The sequence below is a fragment of the Phacochoerus africanus genome, chromosome 7, assembly GCF_016906955.1.
Source record: "Phacochoerus africanus isolate WHEZ1 chromosome 7, ROS_Pafr_v1, whole genome shotgun sequence".
In the NCBI taxonomy this organism is placed as follows: Eukaryota; Metazoa; Chordata; class Mammalia; order Artiodactyla; family Suidae; genus Phacochoerus; species Phacochoerus africanus.
Window position 1 is genome coordinate 60,367,143 of NC_062550.1, and position 27,714 is coordinate 60,394,856.

General features: G+C 39.4%; 1 protein-coding gene across 2 annotated transcripts in view; it reads right to left on the reverse strand.

Annotated features, from left to right (window-relative positions):
• Positions 1-27,714, reverse strand: part of DERA (deoxyribose-phosphate aldolase) — a 116,003-nt gene that overhangs the window by 24,304 nt on the left and 63,985 nt on the right. For both annotated transcript variants that reach the window (XM_047787475.1, XM_047787474.1), the window contains exon 6: positions 25,341-25,469. In XM_047787475.1, the coding sequence (XP_047643431.1) occupies positions 25,341-25,469 (129 nt within the window). The remainder of the gene's footprint in view (positions 1-25,340; positions 25,470-27,714) is intronic.

Genomic DNA, 27,714 nt, shown 5'->3' on the forward strand with positions numbered 1-27,714 from the left:
ATAGGTGAACCTTGAAAAGCTCTGAGTGGAAAGTATTTACCATGTGGAGCTCTCAGCTGGCCATCTGGGTTACTGCAGTTCCCACTTAACCAACCACTCACAAAGACAATGCTGCCTCTCTCCTGCTCACAAATCATCTTCAAGTTCAAACTTTCTCTCTGTTTCAATGGGTCATACCTTCATTTTTATCTTTATTCCTTTTCATTCAGCCACCATCAGAGACCTTGACTCCTCAACAAAACAGGGACAGGCTGGCAAAGGAAAAAGTGACAGAGCCCAGCAAAGCTTATCTCTGGGGAGGGTATAATCAGAAAGGGTCACCACAAACTTCTGCCAAGTCATGTGTACCATCAGGATATTAGAGTCATTCACAAATTCCTGAAAACACAGGAGACCAGAAAAAAGGAGGAAAAGGAAGCCTGTGACTGGGCAGGAAGAATGGTTCTGACCTAGACATTGCAAAAGTCATGAGTTAATACAAGGTACCTTCACTCTGGATCCATTTTGCTTATTAACTAGAACCCATCTAAGATCTCCCTGGATGTCACACATTTATTTTTCCCCAAGTAACTGCTTTGCCAGTGAATACACACACACACACACACACACACACACACTCACTCACTCACATCCTGTCCTTTCCCTCATAGCAGAAGGGCTGCAGCTTCCTTTGCTGAAACTCTTAAAATTGCATATAACCATATGGTAATAATGTACATTTCAGACAAATGGTTACACTATGCACTTAATACAGAGGTTTTATCTCTCTCTCACAGAACTTCTTATTACAAAACTAATAGGTCTGATTTAAGGTGACTCGTTTTTAGGAGCTCCCCTCCCCCCAAAAAAACAGAATATAAATTGTTTCTTAATATGTATATGTACATTCCTCTTAAACCTATATTTTAAATTTTTGATACATATTTAATGTTTTTAATACTGGCTGTATAATTGCCTCGAGTGTGGCATTTATTTCCTCCCCCTAAAGTGCACGTAATATCGTAGGCATAATTTCTCCCAGGTATTTCAGGGGAGTTATTAAATGTCAAAATTCAAAGGGAATATATAGGTAACTTTAAAATGTAAAACCTCAGTGAGGAAAAATTTTCAGCTGTTAAATTAATTACCAAAAATGGGAAATGGGATTCACATTGATAACCCATAAGGTAAAAAGGCATTTAGAAAACTGGGTTGGAGACAGCTATGAGTGTCAACTTATGCTGGGGATCCATTTACTGTGCTCACAAGTATACATTTATTCTTGAGGAAGAAGGTTCTATGGGCTGACTTAGCCCAGGTTTTTATATTTAATACATGAAAACTAAAGAACACACACATTTTTAAGTATAGTGACCTAAAAAGTGTTGAAATATGGAATGAACAGATAAGACGGGTTTGAGGAATTTCTGTCGTGGCTCAGCAGTTAATGAATCTGACTAGCATCCATGAGGCACAGGTTCAATCTCTGGCCTGGCTCAGTGGGTTAAGGATCTGGCGTTGCCGTGAGCTGTGGTGTAGGTCGCAGATGTGGCTTGGATCTTGCATGGCTGTAGCTGGCGTAGGCCAGCAGCTATAGCTCCGATTTGACTCCTAGCCTGAGAACTTCCAAATGCCATGGGAGCGGCCCTAAAAAGCAAACAAAACAAAACAAAACAAAAAAAAAGAGGGGTTTGAACTTGACATTTCAAAGCTATCAACTGGTTACAGAACAAAACCCCAGAATGTCCTCCCCAGGATCTGAATTTAGCCTAATATTTCATTGCTCCCTTCTGTTGCTTACCCTAAAGTATCCTGGACTCTAGCTAAGTCTGATGATAATGAGTATGACATAACAACAACAGCAGGAGGAGGAGGAAGAGGTCTTTTTTTCCTTGAAAATTCACTAGATACTTGGCTTTAGGTATCTACTCTCATCCAATCTCCACAATAGCTTGAATGATAGGTGCTCTTATTATCTCCCTTTACAAATGTTGAAACTAGGGAATATAGATATTGAGCAACCTGAGGTGACAGTTTTTAAGTCTCATGAATGGAATTTAACACAGCTTTTTCTAACTCAAAGTCCAAGCTTTTCACCACTAAGTGCTTCTGCCTCCTACCTTGTACTCATTACTGTTTTGCAGAAACATCCATGACCTTATCAACTTCATACTCTTCATCCTTCCTCGCCATCAAAATCCTACCTGGTCCTGTTCAACTGTTTCCTTTGGTGTGAAATGGCGCTGACATTGCTTTCTTCCCGTTTTGAATGTAAACATGATGACTGGAGCTATGGCAGCCATTTTTCAGCCATGAGGGAAATGCCAAGAGAATAACAGAGGCACCAATCCTGACACAGATGATAAACCAACAGCGATGACTGGCTACACCTCCAGACCTCTTGCTATAGGAGAAAAATAATTCCTTATTGATGTGAGCCATCACTATCAAGGTCTGTGCTATTTGTAACCACATTCAATTCCAACTGATCAGTGCCTGGGCTGTTTACTTTCCCTCTACTGACCTAGAAAGTCAATGGTGCACCACATCTGTTAATGTCCTCTCTCTGTTATCGCACCTTGCAGCCAAGGACACAACATATTACCCCCCTACACACATGCTCTGCTCTGCCGGGCTGAGACCTCTCAGATACCACCAGCTATGCCTATCCAGTCCTCTAATTCCCCACTCCATCCACATTGGCAAGTCAGACAGAAGGGCCAGGGTCCACCTGAATAAAAAATAGGAAAACAAGCATGTAAATGGGGATTGAGAAAGCCGCGAGGAGTTACTAGGAAAAGCTAAAAGTGAAAACTCACAGACCAGCAGAGCTTTCTGGTGGAGAGGCAACCATCTGAGAGACCAATAAATGGAGACTCTACATACCAATCTGTCTAAACAAGTCATCGAAGCAACGGAGAAAGGAACTGTTTTATCAATGAAGAGAAAATATAGGAAGCTTGAGCAAGAGTGAAATATGGAGGGAGAAACCAAAGTTCCAGACTTTGAAAGCTAATGGGAGAAGATAGATCCTGGGCAAACTGAGAAGTTTCTCTGTGTGTCTGCCCCTCACTACCCAGCCCATGAACTTAACACTCATTCACTCATCATCGTTCTATTGACCACATCTAGGTGACACAATGGTCACTGCCCAAATGTAATAGTGCAAGAGCTGAAAGAATTCAGTGCTAGGCAAGCTTTAATAAAGCATGATGTCTACACTGAACATAACAAAACCATTCAATGATTCTACAGCTGCCTACTTATATAAATAAATGGGTAAATTTATTTCATTAATTCCCTCAATAAATATTTAGACAACACTGACCACATGCTGGGCCCTGTCCTGAGAGCTAAAGCACCTGACAAATCATAAAAAAAGAAAGCAGTTACCTGATACTTTTTTTTTTGTCTTTTTGCTATTTCTTTGGGCCGCTCCCGCAGCATATGGAGGTTCCCAGGCCAGGGGTCGAATCAGAGTGTAGCCACTGGCCTATGCCAGAGCCACAGCAAAGCGGGATCCAAAGCCACGTCTGCAACCCACACCACAGCTCATGGCAACGCCGGATCCTCAACCCACTGAGCAAGGGCAGGGACCGAACCCGCAACCTCATGGTCCCTAGTTGGATTCGTTAACCACTGCGCCACGATGGGAACTCCTGTTACCTGATACTTTAGGCTCCAACAGAAGCAATCTTGCTACAAGTAAGAGACAGAGAACAAGGATACTCCCATAGGGCAGGGGCGTCCCCATGTCCTCTGTCAATGTTTCTGCTCATTCCTGGTCATGCACGAGAGCTACATGTAAGTCAAGGTTATATACACTGGGCCCTACCTGGTATTTCTCCCTATATCTGTAATTTCTCTAGCAAATAATTCGGAGTTTATAACCTCGCTGTTATAAAGCTCCCAGTAACCATTATCCTACCTTAATTCGACTGGGCTTATTGGAGGCACCCAGGGAAGGGACAGTTTTTCTGAAAAGTCCACAATGCCCGTGAATGCTCAGCAAGTCTCCAGCCAAATGCCTCCTCCCCCCATTTCTGACTCTGGGGAACAGGACACACAGCATTCAGTCTTAATACTCTTCGACTCACTACCTCATCCTTCTTAGAAGACTCTTAGAAGATGCTTCCTCTTCTAATACCACTGACTCCCGTCCTGTCCTTTCTTAGCCGCCTTTCCCCTCTTACTACCTACTAACGCTGTTCCCACCATCTAGCAGCTATAAACTGGACCCTCTGGAAACTGGTGGGGTCTGGTAATCACACGTGGTGTGGAGTGACTCGAACGATATACGTCTTTAAGAGCATCAAGTACAATGTCACCCAAGACCATGAGAATATGGCTTCCCAAGCTTCTGCCTCCTTCCCTTTGTTTCTGACCCTGACTCTCTTTCCCATCTGTGTGTGACTTGCTTTTTCTCTGAGTCAACTGCCTGAATAAAAATCCCAAACTAGGGAGTTCCCGTCGTGGCGCAGTGGTTAACGAATCCGACTAGGAACCATGAGGTTGCGGGTTCGGTCCCTGACCTTGCTCAGTGGGTTAACGATCCGGCGTTGCCGTGAGCTGTGGTGTAGGTTGCAGATGCGGCTCGGATCCCGCGTTGCTGTGGCTCTGGCGTAGGCTGGTGGCTACAGCTCCGATTCAACCCCTAGCCTGGGAACCTCCATATGCCGCGGGAGCGGCCCAAGAAATAGCAACAACAACAACAACAACAACAATAACAAAAAGACAAAAGACAAAAAAAAAAAAATCCCAAACTTTTCCAGTCGAGCCCTGAAAGAATCACTAAAGAAAACAGTAGTAGAGAGGGGTGCATTTAACTGAAAAGTATGCTGACTTATAAGGGAGTCCCTGATCACCCCATGAGAGTCTGGACATGGAAAAGCTAAGCAGGAAGAGACAGCACATCAGCCATGCCTGGTGTGTGCCTAAGGACAAGAGGATGAAAATGAGAAATGCACTTCAAAAATAATTTCAGCAGAAAAATATATTTAACAACCACTCAATTTAGAAAATACCATCTATAATGAAAATGTCTCAGAGTAGTAGTTTTAAGGATTTCATTTTATATTTTTGAAAGGCATTATAATAACGGACACTCTGAGATGAGACTACCAGAGTAGAAAGGCAGAAGAAAATCACCTTTTTAACTGTCAGAGTTATCTAATCAGCAATCCTAGTCGGAAATCTCTAGATCCATGAATGCAACTATAGGTGACGTTATAAACGCTGAGGTAATTTATATGCTTTTCCTTTTTATTAAAAAATAAACAGGAGAATTTTAATTATTCACTAGAACGTTAATATAAAGCCAGTGTGATATCAGCTAACACTCTACAAACAGCCTTTTGCTGGCTTTGTGTGACATGGATGATCTAAACTCTTTCCCATTTCATTGACTATTCAGTGCCTCCCCCGTTGTCCCTGCCCAATTTAGCAGCTTTGGAATATAGGAAACTTAACTTTCGATGCCCCAGTTGATGATAAATTTTTTACAAAAAGCATACTATAACATGCATTCTTGGGGCACTAGGAAAGCGAAGCATCACCCGGATAATTCAAGTAAAAGCATGAATCTCCTTGTCCTCCCGAATCACTAAAATAACTGTTAGCTCTCCACTTTGCTTCATCTGCCCTGTCCTGCTAATGTTTCTGAAACAGAAAAATAGCCTCTCTTCCTTTTCTCTTCATGGCCTCACTCAGATTTCCTTAGAATCTTTTCCTTGTTACCAGAACAGAACAGCAGAGGGAAAGGGGTGAGAATAGACTGTGGTGGATTCTGCAACAAGCCAACAACAGAATGAACCAGTGGAGGTCTTATAACAGGGAGAAGGCTTGGCTGCCTGGGCCCTGGGGGATGGGGGGGGGGGACGGGAAGCCTCGCTTCCCCTGAATTCCCTATCCTAACAAACTGTACCATTAAGGGTTGTTCAGTCCTCTCCCTCCCCGGCTCAGCAGACAACCATTCACCAAACACTATTCCTTCCGCCCCTTCCTATCTCCCATGGCCATCCACTCCCCATCCACTGCAGCACCCAGGCTAGCTCCTGGCCCTGGTCAGCCAGACTCACAACAGCTTCCTGACCAGTTCTCTATCTCTAACCTAAACACACTGCCCCGAAGTTAAGGCCCTACAAAGAAAATCTGATCATAGCTCCAGTGCTGCAAAGAGCAGTCAGGAAGAGAAGATGGGTCTCACTGATCTTTATCCCCAGAGCCTGACACATAGTGAAAGAATATATGGATGAATGAATCAATCGCTCGGTTCTCGGCTAACACTTCCAAAGGCTAAAAATTTTCCCTACCCATCCACAGGAATGCACATTCTATACAGCCTTAAGCCCCGGACAGCTTACCGGCTTCCTCCTCCACTCTCCACCCCAGCCATACCGGCTTTCTCACCACAACATGCTCTTTCACGGAGGCGGGTATAAGAGCACGTGTTTCTCTGCCTAAAATGCTCTTGCTCCACCTTTGCACCTAATGCCTTCTCTACAAAGGCCAGTTACTTTGCAAGTCCATCCAACAGTCCCCCAGAGGGTGAGCTGTGTTCCTGAAGCCCCTGGACTAAGTGTCCCTTTGGCTCCTTTGTTCCCAACAGGGTGAAACTTAAACTCCATCTTTGACCCTCTCACCAGACTAAGAGATACTGTGGGCGTTTAAAGGGGAAGAGCTATGTCTTATTTTCTCTCCCTATTTTCTCATGTCATCCTTCTCCGATGCCCAGAGTAGCATCGATAAACATTAGATGTTCAGAAATGGCAAAAAGCCAAAAAAAAAGGGAGTTCCCGTCGTGGCGCAGTGGTTAACGAATCCGACTAGGAACCACGAGGTTGCGGGTTCGGTCCCTGCCCGTGCTCAGTGGGTTAAAGGATCTGGCGTTGCCGTGAGCTGTGGTGTAGCTTGCAGACACGGCTCGGATCCCACGTTGCTGTGGCTCTGGCGTAGGCTGGCAGCTACAGCTCCGATTGGACCCCTAGCCTGGGAACCTCCATATGCCACAGGAGCGGCCCAAGAAAAGACAAAAAGACAAAAAAAAAATTAGATGTTCATTACATGCTTGCTGGATGAGCCTATTCAAGGGAAACAAGCATCCCTACGATTCAGGATAACAGAAAATCCTAGCCTTTCTCTTCCTCACTAGCCTTTCCCCCAGCCCCTCTGTCTTCACTGCACCCCTCACCACCCCTCAATGCTCATCTCCTTCCAGCCCCAGCATGGCTCAGAATTGAATGAAGTCCCATTCAAACTCTAAAGATGGAAGGAAAAGAGACCTTGATACTATGATCAAGGCAGCAGAAGGATACAAAATGTTCCTAGAGACCAGATTAGAAATACAAATTCACATCCATCCAAAAAATACTTGCTAAGTGTTGGTAAGGACCTACAGAATATTTTTTTTTTTTGGCCATGCCCTTGGCATACATAAGTTCTAAAGCCAGGGATCAAACCAATGCCACAGTGGTGACCCTAGCTGATGCAGTGACAATGCTGATCTTTAACCACTACACCACCAGGAAACTCCAGGACCTACAGAACTATTGATGCAGAGCTAAATTTCAGTTATTCTGTCTGCTACACTTGGGGGCTGGCATAGAGACCAAATAACCATTTATGATCTTTTTTCTATGGGAATATAGGTTCAGAGTTCCAAACAAACCATTTGTCAGGTAACTAACCACTATGACAATCGGCTTGCTCGCTGCAGAATGTCTTTGCTAAAGGCTTTCCATTTTGAATCTGAAATTCTCTTTCTTTCTTTTTTTTTTTTTATTTTTTGTCATTTTAGGGCCACACCCACAGCATATGGAAGTTCCCAGGCTAGGGGTTGAATTGAAGCTGTAGCTGCCACCCTACACCATAGCCACATAAACATGAGATCTGAGCCTTGTCTGCAGCCTACACCATAGCTCATGGCAAGGTCAGATCCTTAACCCACTGAGCGAGGCCAGGGATCAAACCCAAGTCTTCAAGGATCTTAGTTGGTTTGTTACCGCTGAGCCACAATGGGAACTCCTCTCTCTAATTTCTAAACTACCAGGGTATAAACTACCAGGGTGAGTGGAAAGAACTCTTGTCTTTAAGATCAGGAACTCAGATTCCAGATCAGAGGTTCCCATTCTGTCTACATAGTAAACACTCTGGGGGAAATTTTGAAAAGTGCTGATTCTCTTGGCTCCATTCAAGACCACTATAATCAGACTCTCTGGTGCCAGGATCTTTTCAGCAGCTTTTGGAAGAAGCCCTTGAGGAAATTCTAATAGGCAGCCCGGGTTGAGAACCTTGTTCTAGACTGTTTTGACTTGAGTTATTTGTCCTTGGACAAATTCCTCATGAATCTGATTTTTCTGGATCTCGATTTTCTCCTTTGTAAAATGAAGGCTTTGAGATGAATGAAGCTTCTTTATAGTTTATAACACTTTCCCGTTTTATTTTCCTTTCTTGTTTTAACATTTTTTGGCCTTACCTACAGCATGCAGAAGTCCCCGGGCCAAGGATCAAACCTGAGCCCCAGCAGTGATGCGAGCCACAGTCGTGACAATGCTGGATCCTTACTGCTAGGCCACCAGGGAATTCCCATCCCTTCCAGTTTTTGAGGCATTGAGAACTTTTATGAGTTAACTTCTGAATGTTTAGTTGCTCTATTTCTCTTGGCTTATCTGACAATGTACAAATCAAGAAAAGACAGACAGGAATTCGCAAAGACCTTTTAGTGACTGAGACAGAAGGAGTTATAGGCAAAATTCCAATTTGAAAAGTATGTTTTCCACATACTTAACTAGTTCCTGGGAGGACAGAAGTTACATATACAATCACTGGATTTTACAGATTTTTTTTAAAGCCATTATGTTACAATTCTTTAAAAAGAAAAGAAAAAAAGTTTCTATACTATAATATTTCACTCCCTCAGACACGTAGTTTCATGATTCTAACAATGCCTTTTTTGCATTTGCTTCCATTAAAGCCAGGGCTTCAGAATAAGCTGATGATTTCAATAATGCCCCCTCGCTCCTCAAGTCTTTTTACTCAATAGCTTGCTGAGCAATTTAATACACAAGGTCCCTCATTTCTTTATTCTAGGGATGACAACAGAACGCTTGTCTTGCTTCAACCAATTTTTCTCTTAGTTAAAACATCTTTCCAAGTTCAAAAAAATATTTTTTTTCATTGATTTAGCTTATAAAGTAAACCTAGAAACCTGCAAATATTTTCTGAAAAGCAAATAAAGAAATATCCACCCATGCAGAAGAAAAAAGAACACAGGAGAATCGCTTGCTTCCATTTTATAATATTATGGTACATTGTGTAGTCTCATGTCAGTATTTATTATCAGTCATTTAGTTTATGATAGAGAATAACTTTTGATTACTGATGCTTGTAGTATTACTCACTCTGTCTTGGACTGTTTGAAGATCTGTATTTTTATTACAAAGTCCAATAAAAATAAAGTGAAAAACCCATAGGTCCCAAAACTGATTCCTGGCTTGTGCTGTATGTCACTCCTTTCCAATCTAAAAAGTATTTCCTTTGACTGTTTGTCTCTGTCTCTTGCTCATAAGCAAATTTATCTCCTAATGCCTCATTCTTTATTTTAGCCATTAATCTCCCATTGAGAACCTTACCAAATGCTTTTTGCAGATAAAAATATTTAATATCTACTAGATTTCCCCGATCCACAAAGCCATCCAACATTGCTCTGAGGGAAAAATCAATCTTTTATACCTGAATTTAAGTTTGCTGGTTTGACTAAAAGTATTTTCCTCAAACTTCTTCAGGTCCTCACAGGAAATAACAGAACCATAGGGCAAGAACCCTACTTCTCTTTGTTACGGGTTGAACTGTGCCCCCTAAAAAGATATGTTGATGTTCCAACCCCTAGTACCTCAGAAAGTGACCTACTGGAAACAGCATCACTGCAAACACAATTATTTTAAGTAAAGAGAAGGACTTACTAAGTACGGGGGAACGTCCTTATAGGAAGAGAAGAGAAAGACATACACAGGGAGAAGATGGCCATGTGATGACAGAGGCAGAGATTGGAGCGATGCATCTATAAGCCAAGGAACACCAAGTACTGCTACCAAACACCAGAAGCTTTCCAACAAGACAGGATTCTCCCCTACAGACCTCAGAGGAAGATGGCCCCGTGGACACTGATTTCAGACTTCTACCTTCTGGGACTGCAGGAATAAATTACTATTGTTTCAAGCCACCTGGTTTGAGGTACACTGTTATGGCAGCCCCAGGAAAGCAACACCCTCCCCTCTTTTTCCATTAATTCCATATCTGGGGCCTCTGTCTAACCTGGACTGAAATCTACATGGAAAGTTCCCCCACACACCACCTGTGTGTGAAATGTTTTTCTCCTCTAGGATCAGACTTGACTTCAGAGAATCACATTTAATGTTTAGGTCCAAAGGCTCACATAAGACTGTTCTCCTTCTAGGGTTACATTTAACTCCAAAGCAGAAATTATTCCTAGTGACCGCTGAGTATCACGTTTCTAACACTGGCTCCACTGGGGTGTCATCCAGCCTGTGCTTTGAACACCCTCTACCTCCTGACCTGGCCGATCTAATTTCCAAAAAGCCTGAACTTTAACAAAGCTCTGTCTTAAATGAGGCTAAAATCCATCTTTGTATAACTTCTAAAGAATGGTTCCAGTCCTCCTACCTTGGGATAATAGAGAACAAACATGCTTTTTCATCTTTTTGTGTATATATATACATATGTGTGTGTGTACAAGTATGTGAACACAACATCACAAACCCAGTGATCGCGCTCTTCTTAAGGGAGATGTCCCCATTCCTGTCAATCACTCTTCATGGAAAAGTTTCAACTGCTCTCACCCTATGCTGGGACATCCCTCTCCAGGTGTTCCAACACCACTGGATTCTCCCACACACTTTTATCTGACCACCTCTGCTCCTTCATTCTCAGGCTGCCCTCAGCATTGACATCTCTCCCATGAAGGCAGACAAGAAAAAGGTCCACTTTCACTATTGCTCCCTAAGTGTTCCCTCAGCACCCCAGGGAGGGAAATCTGAAAATAGACAAGAATCTTAGTACAGAACTCAAGTGGCAGCTGTTAGCATGACCCTACTTATGTTCCAAGTGTGTCACGTGGGACCGTCAACAAGGCAAGTAAACGCAAAAATACAGTGGGAACCACCTGAGTCAGGGTCCTCTTGCAATCTTCCTTTTCATTTCAAGGATCATGGGGGCCCTGGGCTTGCTCTCACCTTTCTCTTTCCTTTATTTCATGTCCACCACTTCTATAATTTTTCTCCAAACAATCTCTCTGCTCTTATTTTTCTTGTCCTCAATAGAAAAGTACAGTTCAACATATAAATCTCATTCAGTGACTCTAGACATACCTGTGCCTCCAAAGGTTAAACATAATCTTACATTCAGATCAACTGCAGGGTGCAGAGCAGGACTGTGTGATAACATAAGCATGGAATGTGGAATCAAGAATCCTTCAGAATTCTTCCACATCCTCCATGTGTGGCTTCGTCTAGTCACTTAGCTTCCGAGCTTCAGCTCTCCAGCCATCAAAGGTTGCTAAGATGCCTCCCCCATTTCCTTCTGAGGACAACTGCAAAAGGAATTCACTGAACTACTACTGACAGAGTTCCTGTCATGGCTCAGCGGAAATGAATCTGATTAGTATCCATGAGGACACAGTTCGATCCCTGGCCTTGCTCAGTGGGTTAAGGATCTGGCGTTGCCATGAGCTATGGTGCAAGTCACAGACGTGGCCTGCATCTGGCGTTGCTGTGGCTACAGCTCCAATTCGACCCCTGGCCTAGGAACCTCCAAATGCCACAGGTGCTGCCCTAAAAAGAAAAAACTACTACTGTCACATGACTTACTAACCTTTATTCATGAAATCATTCAATAAGTACGTACATCGAATATCTATCTGGTGCAAAGTACTGAGGGACCCATTCAAGGATTCCAATTTCCCAGCATTTATAATATAAGAATTTGCTAATTGATCAGTAACTACCTAGCACAGACATTAAACTATAAATAACATAAGTTAATGTGTTAGGAATTAAAGACAAATGAAATAATAGAATCTCAGAGACAAAAGCAAATATCTTCAGGACTCACCTCTATGTCATGTACTAGAATTTCACTAAGAAAAGGGAAAAAAATTCCTTATTCTTTTACTGAGAAGATAAAGACTTTTTTTTACAAAATAAATTTTATACATTTTGTTTACAAATATATGTATCTGTGTCTCTGTACCTGATGACCTAACCTATCGACAAGCATTCTGTAGGCACTTATGTGCAAGCCTTTGTGCCCAGGAATTTCTCTAGGTGAGTTAGGTCTGCGGAAGGCAGTTACACACTTTGGAATAAGGTGGGCTACATTTTGTTTAAATTTCACACAGTAAAATTTTACATAGTATATAGCACATAAAAAACTAAGCTTACAAATTTTTCTTTTTTTTTCCTCCTAGAAGCCCAGCCATGAAGAAGCATAGAAAATGCTTTATGTTTAAATGTTATATAGATTTAACCTTTTCTTTAAAATGGCATGCATATACCAAAATGCACCATCAGTAGTTCCTGCAACTGCTGGGAAGCCAGAAAACATGATAACTTCTTTCTTCTGCAGAGTTTTTTATTTTATACTCAACAAAAGGATGGGGAGGGTGTGGGTGAGTAGGTGAAGGTAAACTTTCTGAAATTTTTCCTCTGGATGCCTGAATTTCAACTGACTCCCTGAATGAGCTGGCATGTTAATTAGGTTTTACCTGTAGGTGGTTTAATTTTCAGGGCTAGTTTAAGGAACTGTAAATAAATTTACACTTTAAATTCTTTACCTCCTAACCTAATATGCATCTATATTCTTATGCTTTCCCCAGTGATAAACTTCCAATTGCAGCATACTTTCTCATAAATTATATGCTCTTCCTATGAAAGGCAAGGTCTTATTTAAAAAAAAAAAAAAAAAAAACAGGCTGGAACACCACAGGGGTCTAGATGTGCCATCTGGATCAATACTCCTTGAGGATACAAAGATTTGCAGCCTAAGACGCAGGACTCAATATGGCTTGCGACAGTCTTTAGAAAAATACATCCACCCTGTCATTTATTCTATTTGATTCATATTTTAAAAAAAACTTAGATGTTAATTTGCTATTAATCACGCTTTTTTTTTAGAGTTTTGGTTTCCTTCCGTCATAGCAAGTCTCCCACTCTTTTTCCCCTTTATTTTATTTAGTGGCTTCTCTTCTATGTTCTTCTATTTCTCTCCTTCATCTCATTGTTTCTGTATTACTTTGATCTTATTGGGCTGAATTTCGAGTGTTCCCTCCCTGGTTGCTACTTTTTTTCACTTTTGATTTCCTATACCTTACAAAATCCCAGCCAAGTTCAAAACTCATTTTGCATTCCCTTCAAGATCTGCTTTTCTCAAGCCCCATATTTTTGTGTTAGTACTCTTCCCACAGATCTTCATCAGCAATTCAAACCTGATGACATGATGATTGCATCTTTAGTGCTTTTTTACTCCAACCTTATTTATCATGCCCACATTATTTCCAAAGATAAGGTCTAGCATAACTTCAGAGCAGAGCTTGTTAGCTGTTGCATGTGTGCGAACAGTCCACGGCTCCTGCAAGATAAAGCCACTCTTCCACATTCTGGCATTATTCTTAATGTGTGCATTTGCTGGGCTGAAATCCCTAAGCAGTAGATTGACCTGCTTTCGACTTCTTTTTTCTATAAGCATGTTTCTCTTTCTATCTTACTTCCTATCACCTTGTTCTTGGATTGTTTGATGAAAAAAATATGGCTCTCATTTCTCTTTCCTGATTATATTCCTTTCAAATTCTTTACACCGATGTCACTTCCTCCTTTATTTGTATTTCTCTCACTGCATTTCTGCTAGTGTAAAAGTAAGAGCCATTTTCTTTAACCAAAAAGCCAAGGCAAAAAGTTTTCCTTGATCTTTCCTTACATCTAGAACTATCTCAGAATCCTCACAAGCCTTTTATATGTCAAAACACTGCTTGGATTGCCTAAACCATGCCTTGTCAAAGGTGTAAGTTTTCTATCTTTTTGTTCAATTAAAATAAAAGTTTGCTCTAAAAACAAAATATTACAACTCTACAAGGTTGTGGCACAGCCAGAAAGATGAATCTAGATCTAATCTAATCTAACTTCACTTTGCCTGATTTCACTGTTTCTTATTTCTATCTTACTCATTCGTTTTTGTATTCCAAAATATTTCCTTAGGCTCTCCTAGATACCAGACATGGTAGTAATCACAGGGGAATACAGATAAGTAAGATAATTCTTGGCCTCAAGGATATTCATAATTTTGCAAATAAAACTAACAGGTAAAACATCTGACGATGATGCTATACAATAAATGCTACTGGTATTTGTAACTGGCCTAGGAGTGGGACAGGATGAACAATTAATTCTGCCTTTAAAGGATGATGGAGGGATATAACAGAGTATGAAAATTTTATTTAAATCCTTAAAAACAGCTAACAGGAAGGGAAAAGGCTATAACAGACAAAGGAAGCGACAGAACAAAGACAGAAGTACCTGGAATATTTAAAAATAGCAATAATGATCATACAGAACAGCAGCAAAGAGGTTCTTTTAACTGATGCACTTATTTTACCAGAGAAGAGTAACCTTGTAGAGCTGCTGTGACGATTAAGTGTAAAGATATACAAAGTCCTTAAGACAGCACCTATCACATAGTAAATGCTCAAGAAATGTTACCTACTATTATTATTATTGTAGGCTATATCACATATATTTCATCTATGAAGTTTATTTTCTTTCCTTTTTTTTTTGGTTTCTGGATTGCTTTTGGATCATGGAGGACCATTGTGGCGGATGAGTAAGTGATCTCATACACATCTGAAGAGCTGAGGTGGCCACCATGACTTCCATTGTAAGAGAATTAGAAGCAATGATAATCATAGCTGAGAAGTGTACCATAAAAAAATTAATTGGGCCATATATAAATGCAATTCTCAACAAATCAACAGCTTTTTTTTTTTTAACACCTTTCTTTTGACAGAGTCAAAAGCTGGCAAAATAAGTTCATAAATAAGATCTATTGAACAATCCTACTAACACAGTAAGCTTTGGGATCAGCACAGAATGAAGTCCAGCTCAGAGCTTTTATTTCCTACAGCTATCCCAAATACCATGCATTACTTTATTTGAACTGATAATCATATTACTTTATTTGTTCAAGGTCACAAATTCTGCAAGACAGAACAAGAGTCCAAGTCTTCTAACTCCTATGACCATGGCTCCTTCCCCTAAAACATTCTGAAAGATTCCTAAACAAGATTAAACCCAAAGTAGCCTACTAATCATTTAGTTGACCAAAAATGTAAACACACTCTGGCTAAGTTTTTACTTACAATCACGTATAATATCAGACTGACATAATTAGGTATCTCTATCTTACTCTCTTGAGAAAATTGTGTTTGTAATAATAAAAGTGGCCATCAAAATTACCAGATAAAAATTATTATGAATGTAAATGATAAAGCTCTTTCCTTTTGAGATTTTACTGTTAAATTAATGAGAAAATAACAACCATGAAGAATTCCAAACATGGAGTTCCCGTCATGGCTGAGTGGTTAACAAATCCAACTAGGAACCATGAGGTTTAGGGACGGATCCCTGGCCTTGCTCAGTAGGTTAAGGATCCGGCATTGTGGTGACCTGTGGTGTAGGTGGCAGATTCGGCTTGGATCCCACGTAGCTGTGGCTCTGGCATAGGCTGGCAGCTACAGCTCCGATTCGACCCCTAGCCTGGGAACCTCCACATGCCGCAGGAACGGCCCTAGAAAAGGCAAAATGACCAAAAAAAAAAAAAAAATCCCAAACATGACAGAATAAATGTTACCAGACTTGCCCTCCTGCTAACTATATAACTGAACAATATATGTAAGGCAATTATTTTTAGGCACTGGACTTAAGTGCCTAAAACACAGGCCTTAAGATAATTCAGATATACAAATTCCAGATAAGGACTTTAAGTCAGCTATTACAACTATGTTCAAGAATTTAAAAGAAAATATGATCTCAAGAGTGCCCTTGTGGCACAGCAGGTTAAGGATCAGGATCAGGCATTGTCACTGCAGTGGCTTTGGTCACTGTTGTGATATGGGTTTGAACCTCTGCATGCCTCAGGAGTGGCCAGAAAAAAGAAAAAATAGAAACATGATCTCAATGAGTAAAAAAAAAAAAGGAAATAGCAGAGAATTGGATTGTTATGATCATTATACAACTACAGATGTGATAAATTCGTTTGAGTAATAAAAAAATTAATAAGAAAAAAAATTAAAAAAATAAAAGGCAATCTGTAAATATCAAAAAAAAAAAAAAAAAGAAAGAAACTCTTCTCCAAATCCAAATTCCACTTGGATTCCATGCCAGTGAGTCCCTTCAGTGGTGTCTGTGCCAATTAACAAGTCATTAAGAGGGATGGGGTGGGGCCTGGGACAGGGGTGCATGCTCTAGTCCGACTGCTCTGTGATGCTTGAGTGTGTGGTGGTTACTAGCACTGTGGCTCCTAAGCAGGCAATGCAGGTAGTCAGCCTGAGGAGAAGCACTGCTGCTACTTCCTGAGTGCCTGGGCAGCCGAGTGGTCCATCTTTCTATTGCTAATCACTAACTTAATTTCACTGTATTTTGAAAATATATTTTGTATGATTTCTATGTGTTTTAAACTTAAGATGTTTTATCACTCAATTTGTTTCTATTTTGATGAGTACTCCTTGTGAGCTTTATAAAAATATGTCATGCTGTTTTAGGAAGAAATATTCTGTAATATCCAATTAAATCAGGTTTGTTGATATGCTGTTCAGGTCAACTTTATCCTCACAGATTTTCTTCCTTAATCAATTTATCAGTGAAAGAGTATGATAAGGGCTTCAATTGTAATAGTGGTTTGTCTATTTCTATTTGCAGTTCTTATAGTGTTTTAATGTATTTTCATGCTCTGTCTTTATTGTGTTTGTGAATCTTTATATTTAAAGTGGGTTTCTTGTAGACTATTTACACGTGGTGTCATTTTTTTATTAACTCTGAATATACCACCTTTTAATTGATGTGTTTGACCATTCACATATAAGGTGATTATAGATTTAATTGGGTTAACATCTACTACATTTGTAACTGCTTTCTCCTCATTGTAGTTACTATTTTTTTTCCTGTGTTCTTTGGTTTTAATTGAGCATTGTACATAATTCTATTTTATTCCCTCTTTTTGCATACAAATGAGATTTCTATTTTTAATTGATTTAGTTGTTGCCTTAGACTGAAATATATACCCACATCCACCTTCAAATAACACTATACTGTTTCATTTGTAGTCCAGGCAACATATAGCAGAGTATAATTCCTCCCTTTTGAGCCTTGCTATCATTATACTATTCATCCATATCTAAAGTACTTTAATAGATTTTTACTAACATTACTTTAAATATTTTTTAATTAAGAAAAAAATACAAATTTATTTTATTTTCATTTATTCCTCCTTTAATTATATTCCTTTCCGATGTAGATACCAGTATTTTTGTCTAGGTCATATTAGTTTTACCCTGAAAAACTTATTTTAAAATATCTTGTAGGAGTTCCCGTAGTGGCACAATGGTTAACGAATACGACTAGGAACCATGAAGTTGCAGGTTCGGTCCCTGGCCTTGCTCAGTGGATTAAGGATCTGGCGTTGCCGTGAGCTGTGGTGTAGGTCACAGACGCAGCTCGGATCCCGCGTTGCTGTGGCTCTGGCATGGGCCGGCAGCTACAGCTCTGATTCAACTCCTAGCCTGGGAACCTCCATATGCCACGAGAGCAGCCCTAGTAAAGGCAAAAAAAAAAAAGTCTTGTAATTCTTTGCTGCTGCTAATTAATTATCTCAGCTTTTGTTTATCTGAGAAAGTACTTATTTCTCCTTTACTTTTGAAGGATAATTTTTCTAGCTATACAATTTTAGGTTTGTTTGTTTGTTTTTTCCTTTTGATTCACTAAATATTTCACTACACTTTCTTCCTGCTTACATGATATCTGATGACCAATCCATTGTAATTCTTATATTTTTCCTTCTTAAATAAAGTATTTTATTTCCTTTAAAAAAATAAAAAGAAAAAAGAAACATGATCTCAATGAGTTTAAAAAAAAAGGGAAATAGCAGAGAAATAAAAATTCTAAAAAAAAATCAAATGGATTCTAAAACTAAAAATGTACATGAGTATAAATTTCACTGGATGGACACAAAAGTAAATTTAAGATAAAAAATTAGGGTAAATGAACTTGAAGAAAGAGCCATGTAAATTAATTAGAAAAACAGGTGGGGGAAAAGATTAAAATTAAAAAGATATTGCAGCCTGTGAGAAAATATCTAACACTCAGGCACCTGGGGTCCTAGAAGGAAGAGTAGGCAGAAAATATATCTGAAAAACTATTTTTTAAAATGTCCTAAATTGTGTGTAAAACTACCACCTACAAATTAAGAAGCTCAGCAAACTACAAGCTGAATGAATACAAAGAAAACCATACTTAGGAATATCATAGCCAAATTAGTGAAACACAAAGATAACAAGAAAATACGACTGGCCACAGCAAGAATAGGAGGAAACATTACTTATTAGGAAAACACAAAGAAATGGAATTCCAAGAAATGGAATGATATGTTTAAGGGTTGAAATAAAAACAAAACTGTAACCGAAAACTATATTCAGCATACTATCCTTGAACTATGGGGGTGAAATGAAGATATGTTCCAATGAACAACACTTGAACAAATTAATCATAGGAAGGAAAAAAGATGGAAATGATATGTAAATGACTAGTTTTGCTTAGTTTTTTTTTCCTTTTAACTTCCTTAAAAGACAAATGATATTAAAACAAAAATCACATTATTTTAAAGAGGGGTTTATAAATAGGTAGAAGAAAAAGAACATTAAAATAATTTAAAAGACTAATGAGGGTACAAATGGAACTGCTATAAAGTTCTTACATCTGTGACTTAAGAAGTGAAAAGTAGAACACAGGCATACCTCATTTTATTGCACTTCACTTTATTACACTTCAGAAATACTGGTTTTTTTTAAAAAATTGAAGGTTTGTGGCAACCTTGTGTCAACCAGGTATGTTGTTTCCATTTTTCCAAAAGCATTTGCTCACTTTGTGTCTCTGTGCCACATTTTAGTAATTCTTGAAATATCTCAAAATTTTTCATTACCATATTTGTTAAGGTGATCTGTGATCAGTAGTCTTTGATGTTACTACTGCAAAAAAGATTACAATTCACTGAAGGCTCAGATGAATGCTAGCATTTTTTAGCAAAAAGTATTTTTAAGTTAAATTATGTATATTATTTCTTTAGATATAATGTTATGGCATACTTAATAGATTACAGTATAGGGTAAACATAATGTTTATATGTACTTGGAAACCAAAAAATTCATGTGATTTGTTTTATTGCAACATTCAGTTCTTTGCAGTGGTCTGGAACCAAACTTGTAATATCTCTAAGGTACACCTTTAATGTTAATTAATTCTAAGTAGACTGTGATAAGTTAAGAACGCATATTGTAATTGCTAGAGCAACCACCAGAAAAATACACAGAGGTTGTAGATAAAAAGCCAATAGGAAAAAATAAAATAAAATGGGAGATCTGGTTGTGGCTCAGCAGGTTAAGAATCCAATAAGGATCCACGAGGATACGAGTTTGAACCCTGGCCTTGCTCAGTGGGTTAAGGATCCAGCATTGCCCTGAGCTGCCTGAGAACTTTCACATGCCATAGGTGCAGCCCTAAAGAAAAGAAAAAGAAAAAGAAAAAGAAAAAGAAAGAAAAGAAAAGAAAAGAAAAACGTGAAGTGTTATATTTGACGAACCCAAAAGGTAGCAGGAAAAGAGAAACAAAAAATAGGTCAGACAGAAGAGGAAACAAATGGCAAAATGACAGACTTAAACCCTAGCATATCAATAATTATGTGAAATGCATATGAGTTATACATTTCCATTAAAAAGCACAGATTACCACAATGAATGTTTAAAAAGACTGTTCACAAGGGATAACTTTAAATATATAACCACAGATGGGCTGAAAATAAAAGGATAGGAAAAAAGATTTACTATTAAAATGATAAGCATAAGAAAGCTGATGTGACTAGATTAATATCAGATATAATGGACATTCAGACAAAGGACTAGTATCAGAGATAAAAAGGGATGAATGTCCTACTTCAACACATAAACATGCCCATCCTAAAAGAGTCTACACTTAATAGCAGAGCTCCATAATACATTTAGAAAAAAACCGACAAAACTAAAGGGATAAATAAACAAATCCACAATCATTTGAATATTTTAACAACTCACTCAGCAGCTAATAGCAAAATCAGGCCAAAATAAAACCAAACAAAATCAAATCCGAAAAGTGTGATCAACCAACTTGAGCTAACTGACATTCCAGAACACTACCACTGAGATCCACAAAAAAAATGACATTTTTTTTCAGTGCACCTGGAAGCTTATACTTCATATACCATAAACTGGGGCATAAAACAAACCTCATGAATTTCCAAAGACAAAAAAGTCTTACACTGGATATTCCCTGAGCATAACAGAACTATAAGTTATAAGTCAGCAACAATAAGCTATCCAGAGAAGCATAAAACATTTAGAAATTAAACATTTCATTCTAAATAACACTGTAATTACATTCCAAATAACAAGAGAAATCACAAGGAAAATTAGAAAACGTTTTTTACTGAATAATTTTTTTAAAAAGCAAAAAACTGGCTCTTTGAAAAGATTAATAAAGCTGGCAGACCCCTAGCAAGACTCTATTTTCTACTAAAACAAAAGAACAACAACAAATAGGAAAGAAAACAAAATGACCAACATTGGGAGTAAAAAAGGAGATAAAACTACAGACCCTACAGACATCGGATTAATAAAAGAACATTATAAACAACTTTATATCAATAAATTTAGCAACTCACATATTTGTACAATGAAAAACCACTAAGCAAACTTCTTATACACAAAACATGGACAGATCTCAAACCTATTACCTTGGTCTGGGGGATGGAGAGGAAGAGGCACAAAAGAGTACACACTGTATAAATATAATGTTCCACAACTGGCAAAACTAATCTATGGTGATAAAATCAGATCAGTTATTGCACCTGGAGCAAAAGGCTGAAAGAGTGGAACTGACTGCAAAGAGGAACAAAGGATATTTCTGGAATTATAGAATATGCAAATTGTCAAACCTCATCATACTGTACACATTAACAGTTGAATTTTATTGAATGTAAATTACTTCAATGAAGTTCATTTTAAAGAAAATCAAAACAATTTTTCAAAAAACCCCACAGAAACAGGATGAAACTTAAATATAGTCCAAAATTTATTAAAATTTTAAAGATTCTTCAAAAAAAAAATACTTCATCTCTATTATATACCCTCTTAAGAGAAAAGAAAGCTTTCACATATGATACCTCACAAAGATCATGTCTTTAATTTACAGTAGGATCTAGCACAGTGACTTGGAAGACAGCTGAGTTACCACTGAAAAAGCAATAAGGAGTTCCTGTTGTGGCACAAGGGAAATGAATCAGACTAGTATCCATGAGGATGCAGGTTTGATCCCTTCTCTCACTCATTGGGTTGGGAATCTGGGATTGCTGTGAGCTGTGGTGCAAGTTGACAGCTGTAGCTCCAATTTGACCCCTAGGCTGAGAACTTCCATATGCTCTGGGTGCAACCCTAAAAAGGGGAAAAAAAAAAAAAAGCAATAAACCTGGAGCCAGAGGACCTGGGTTCAAATAGTGACTCTGATGATGTTTTAGCTTTGGGACTAAACAAGTCTCTCCATCTTAAGTTTCTTCATCAATTACAGGGGTGGGATGAAGGTGAAGAAATATTAAAGTAACTGGTAAAGCACACCACATACTCAAGTTATAGCACTCACAGTGAGTGCTCAATAGATACCAATTAGATGAAGAAATGAAGGAGATAAACAAGCACATGGACAGGGATACAAGCAGACAGGAAGTGACAGCGCAGAGCATGTTTCTAGTCACATACCTGTCTATGGAAGTGATGGGTGGAGTACAACAGAAGTGTCCAAGCATGGGGACCTAATACCATATTCCATTTCCAAGCAGGAGGTGCAGAAAGTAAGGACAGGGTTGGCTGCCCCCACAGAATGGATATACCTTTACTGTAACCTGGACCATGGCATTCTGGGCTAACACCTTTATCCGGCAAGAAGCATGAGAAGGGCGGCCACCCGTCTAAAGACTCCAATGGGCTTTTTCCAGGTTCCTAAGAGTGGCAGCAACTTCTACTACTAGGGACTTTTGAAATGTCAACATAACTGATGACCCACTCTTCTTCTCTATCCTTAGGTTTCCAGAGATTTCACTCCAAATGTGACAAGCAGAACAAAGATCTTTTGGATATAGCAGCAGTGACCAGAGCAATAGCCTCATTAATGCCTAGTCTGCTGACTCTCAGTGGAGTTCCAGAGAATGATGCTAGGTCTAAGAGTCTTCGAAAAGTACACACATAGAAAAAATCTAGAAGGTCCCGTCGTGGCGCAGTGGTTAACAAATCCAACTAGGAACCATGAGGATGCGGGTTCGATCCCTGGCCTTGCTCAGTGGGTTGGTGAGCTGTGGTGTGGGTTGCTGTGGCTCTGGCATAGGCAGGCGGCTGCAGCTCTGATTAGATCCCTAGCCCAGGAACCTCCATATGCCATGGGAGCGGCTCAAGAAAAGGCAAAAAGACAAAAAAAAAAGAAAAAGAAAAAGGAAAACATCTAGAGGGTGACTATAATAGAGGCCCAGATTTATGACATGAGAAGTCATGTATCTTCATGAAAACATGGAGCCACTAAGAGGGCACCTAAAAATCCAATACTCAGTCAGAATATAGTATGATACATTATCTGATAGGGGTTTTAAGAGAACACTTGAGGGGCACACAGAGTGGATAATGACCCAAGCAGTGGGGGAGAAAGCAATATCGGGGAAATGTTATTGAAAACAGTGACATCTGTGCTGAATCCAAAGATGTTACAGAGTGGCAAAAGACCTGAATAGACATTTCTCCAAAGAAGATATATAGATGGCCAACAAGCACATGAAAAAGTGTTTAACATCACTGATTGTTAGAGAAATGCAAATCAAAACTACCATGAGACACCACCTCACACCAGTCAGAATGGCCATCATTAAGTAGTCCACAAATAACAAATGCTGGAGGGGGTGTGGAGAAAAGAGAACCCGCCTATATTGTTGGTGGGAATGTAAATTGGTAAAACCACTATGGAAAACAGTATGGAGGTACCTTAGAAAACTATACATAGAACTACCATATGACCCAGCAATCCCACTCTTGGGCATATATCCAGACAAAACTTTCCTTGAAAAAGACAGATGCACCCGCATGTTCAGTGCAGCACTATTCACAATAGCAAAGACATGGAAACAACCTAAATGTCCATTGACAGATGATTGGATTAGGAAGATGTGGTGTATATATATACAACGGAATACTACTCAGCCATAAAAAAACAACAAAATAATGCCATTTGCAGCAACATGGATGGAACTAGAGACTCTCATCCCGAGTGAAGTAAGTCAGAAAGAGAAAGACAAATACCATATGATATCACTTATATCTGGAATCTGATATATGGCACAAATGAACATCTCCACGGAAAAAAAAATCACAGACTTGGAGAACAGACTTGTGGTTGCCGGGGTGGGGCCGGGGGGAGAGAGATGGATTGGGAACTTTGGGTTAATAGATGTAGACTATTGCCTTTAGAATGAATAAGCAATGAGATCCGGCTGTATAGCACTAGGAACTATGTCTAGTCCCTTATGATGGAGCATGATAATGTGAGAAAAAAGAATGTATACGTGTATGTGTAACTGGGTCACCATGCTGTACAGGAGAAAATTGACAGAACACTGTAAAGAAGCTATAATGAAAAAAATAAAAATAAAAATCATTATATATATATATAAAAACAAACAAACAGACAAAAGATTTTAGAGAGAGTTATTTGGGCAAAAGGCATTCCAGGCAGGGAGCACAGCAGGTATAAAGACTCAAAAGGGATGGAGATGGGTGGTGTTATCTGCAGAGCTAGATTCCATAGAGCTAGAGCATATGTTGTCAAGGGACTGTGAAGAGGTGACAGAACACAAGCAGGGTCCTGCGAAGGACCTTTTTTGAAGTGAGGCTTTCACATTGTACCGTGAAAATGAAGCGATGAGCATTCCCACTGTGGCAGAGCAGAAACGAAGCTGACTAGTATCCATGAGGATACAGGTTCGATCCCTGGCCTTGATCAGTGGGTTGAGGATCCAGCATTGATGTGAGCTGCGGTGCAGGCCAGCATCTGCTGCTCCAATTCGACCCCTAGCCTGGGAACTTCCCTATACTGCACCTGCGGTCCCAAAAAGCAAGTTAAATAAAAAGAAAAAAAAAAATGAAGGGATGCCACTGAAAGATTTTAAGCAAGCAGTAACACAACCAAATTAGCAATTTTAAGAGAGATCATTCTGGCAACAGTGTGGAGAACAGATTGAAAAGGGACAAAAGTAGAGCAAGGGAAACTAGTTAGGGGACCGCTGAAGTGATCCATGCGGGGAATGACAGTGGCTTAAGATAGCACAGAGAAGAGAGGGAGATGTATTAGATACAGTTATTAAAAAAAAAAAAAAAAAAAGGAGTACACTCAAGATTCATTCACTGATTCAGATGAAGGTGAGAGGACGAAAGCAGGCATGACTCCCAAGTTTCCAGCTTGGGCACATGCATTCATGAAGATAAAGAATAGGTCAAGTTATGTTTGAAAATACTAAAAAACAATGACAATTGCCCTAAATTTAAGAAAAAAAATTAACACAAACCAAAGCACAGGCTGCCTTAGACAGCATGGATACATATCTCTGAGAAAAACCAAATGTTTAAATTTACAGAGAGGAATAAGTCAAAGAAATCCCTGTCTAACATATGTTGATGAATGAATAATCAAAGAATAACACAGAAGGCAATTCACTAACAAGAGAGCCATCTACTGCCTTACAAGGATAGTGCAGTGATGAAACCCCATCAAAAATCGTGGAATAAAGCCAAGTTTGTGACCACTTCCCACCATACGTGGATTCATAAAATATCAGACCCCTCCCACAAAAAAAAAAAAAAAAACCTTTCAAGTGGTTAGCACTTTTAGCAAATAGCCAAGAGCTTTCACTTATTTCTCCTGAGCACATCAATTCAATACATACCCATCATTTCAGCATAAAACACTTACCTGCCATCATCGCTATCATACTGGCTTTATAGACATTAGTAAGGGATCCAAGTTCTCCTGTTGCTAAGATGGTTTTGAGATGAGCCTCCCCACAGGCCTTGCGAAACTGACGAATCTCATCATACAGGGCTGGGGAGAGAAATCATTGAGGCAGTTACAAAGCAGGCAAGTGATAACATAACTTGGCAGCCACTTAGAGCTGGTAGAACCCATCTCAGATTGAGGAAACAAACCATTTGTCACTTTCTAAAAATCACCCCAATTTAATATCGCCTCGAGCATTCTGTTGTGGTTCACATCCTGTTACGGAGAATGCTTAGTTTGCCACCATGAAAAGGTTTCTAAGCCCTGGCCGGAGGTCCCAAGCCATGGAGCTTTTAAAATATGACTATAATGACATGCAAATTACAAATAATTTCTACTGCTTCCATATGATAGTTACTTAGAAGAAAGAAATTCATCTACCATATATACAAGGGTATATCGCTTTGCAAACTAAAGTAAAAAGTCCTCAGGTCCTTCCTTATTAATTTTCCCATTCATACATAATAAGTTCTCTTCTTGGAATATAAAGTAGGCCTCTTCTGAGAGCTCTGCTAAGGATAATAAAGACATAACAGCTTGCCCCAGTGTCTGCCAGGGTATGTGTCTACATTTCAGACTAAAAAGTGTTGAGCCTGCCCAGGTAGTGATGGATATATGCACACAAAGCCAGCTGTAGATGAATTCAGAGATGCAGCTTTCAATCTATTAACCTCTGACCCCAGTACCAAATGTGGTTTTCTAACACTCCACAGAGCACTCTGAAAACAGCTGGATTATATATATATATACATACACACACACACACATGTATCTTTATATATATATGATATATGCACATATAAATATAGATATAGATATCAAAAACCAAACTATTCAATAAAATAAAACTGAATGTGAAAACATCTCATACTCTAAGTACTTAACTTTAGCAAACAAAATCAGTATGAAGAGCAAAGTTCTAAAAAATTATTTAACAATGATACCAGTGGATGTGGGCTCTTAACCTGTATCAAGTTGGCCACACTCATTCCTAAATGTAGGCTATTGCTACTCTACCAGGCCTAAGAGCACGGGTTTTTCTTTCTTCTGTATATGTATTTCAGAGGAAGTAGTTTCATTAGCACATGGACTAAATTGAGTACAAAAGAAACATTCATAATAAGGGTTAGGATTAGAATAGGGAAAACTTTTTTTTCTCTTTTTGGTCATGCCTGTGCCATTCGAAAGCTCCTAAGCCAGGGATCAAACCTGCACCACAGCAATGACAACACCAAATCCTTAACCAACTACACCACCAGGGAACTCTCTAAGAAGAGAGTTCTATAATTCCCAAGTATACTAAAGTACATATAAAAGACTGAAAATCAGTCTCAAGTAGCAAACCCAGTCAAAACGGTGAAAGTTAAACAAGATGAACAAAACTTGCCCTCTCAGTCCTAGAAAACCTGAGCTTAACTTGAAGCTCAAAAGCGAAAACTGAACACAAATAAAGGCAAAGATTCTATTATAAGGTACTTGGTAAATTTCAGTATTTGTTGCCTCTAAGAAGTACCCGCAAGTTTTTCAAGAAAGGATTGAAACAAAGAAATAGCAAAAAGACAAAAAAAAGAAAAGAAAAGAAAAAAAAAGGGAGTTCCCGTCGTGGTGCAGTGGTTAACGAATCCAACTAGGAACCATGAGGTTGCGGGTTCGATCCCTGCCCTTGCTCAGTGGGTTAACGATCCAGCGTTGCCGTGAGCTGTGGTGTAGGCTGCAGACGCGGCTCAGATCCCGCGTTGCTGTGGCTCTGGCGTAGGCTGGTGGCTACAGCTCCGATTGGACCCCTAGCCTGGGAACCTCCATATGCCGCGAGAGTGGCCCAAAGAAATAGCAAAAAGACAAAAAAAAAAAAAGAATTGAAGGAGTTCTCGGGGGACTTAGCAGGTTAAGGATCTGGCGTTGTTATGCTATGGCATGGGTTCTATCCCTGACACAGGTCTGCATGCTGTGGGCATGACCAGAAAAATTTAAAAAAAAGGGGGGGGGATTGAATATTAAATCCCTAATAATCAGTAGTTTTGAGCATTAGAGATAATCTTAGATGCCATTCCACCCACCTTACTGGCACGTCCCAACTTAACTAAGGAAACCATCTTACCTGCACCTCTAATATGAAAATGTATAAAAATGGTATAAAGAGCAAAAGACTATGTGGCGGAGTTCCCATCGTGGCTCAGTGGTTAACGAATCCGACTAGGAACCATGAGGTTGCAGGTTCGATCCCTGGCCTTGCTCAGTGGGTTAGCGATCCGGCGTTGCCGTGAGCTGTGGTGTAGGTCACAGAAGCGGC